The following is a 301-nucleotide window of genomic DNA, read 5'->3' as shown; positions in this document are numbered from 1 at the left end:
GATAGTTGTGTGCAAAGCAGCAGAAGAAGCAAAGGTGCGGCAGCTGCTGCTGCAGTCGACCCCACAAGTGATCAGCGCACTAAGAGGAGACAGCAGCGGCATGGCGAGGCTAATACTTGCTGCTGTCAGCAGCAGCAGCAGCAGCAGCAGCAGCAGCAGCAGCAGGAGCAGCAGCAGGAGCAGCAGCAGTTTGCTGCGCTGCAGCGGCAGCAATGAAGACCTCGCTTTACTCGTGTGCTGCACCTTCCTTGTTACCCAACACCGCAACCGTCTGCTGCAGCAGCAGCAACAGCAGCAGCAA

The 301-nt window shown here is 58.5% G+C and overlaps 1 protein-coding gene across 1 annotated transcript in view; it reads left to right on the top strand.

The window, feature by feature from the left end:
• EMH_0003260 (DNA polymerase, putative) overlaps window positions 1-301 on the top strand; it is a gene marked incomplete at both ends in the record, with an annotated part of 8548 nt that overhangs the window by 7227 nt on the left and 1020 nt on the right. The window contains one exon of the mRNA XM_013496316.1: window positions 3-301. Within this exon, the coding sequence (XP_013351770.1) occupies window positions 3-301 (299 nt within the window). The remainder of the gene's footprint in view (window positions 1-2) is intronic.

The sequence above is a fragment of the Eimeria mitis genome, genomic scaffold (assembly GCF_000499745.2).
Source record: "Eimeria mitis Houghton genomic scaffold, Emh_scaff204, whole genome shotgun sequence".
In the NCBI taxonomy this organism is placed as follows: domain Eukaryota; phylum Apicomplexa; class Conoidasida; order Eucoccidiorida; family Eimeriidae; genus Eimeria; species Eimeria mitis.
This window is presented reverse-complemented; position numbering and strand designations above follow the sequence as displayed.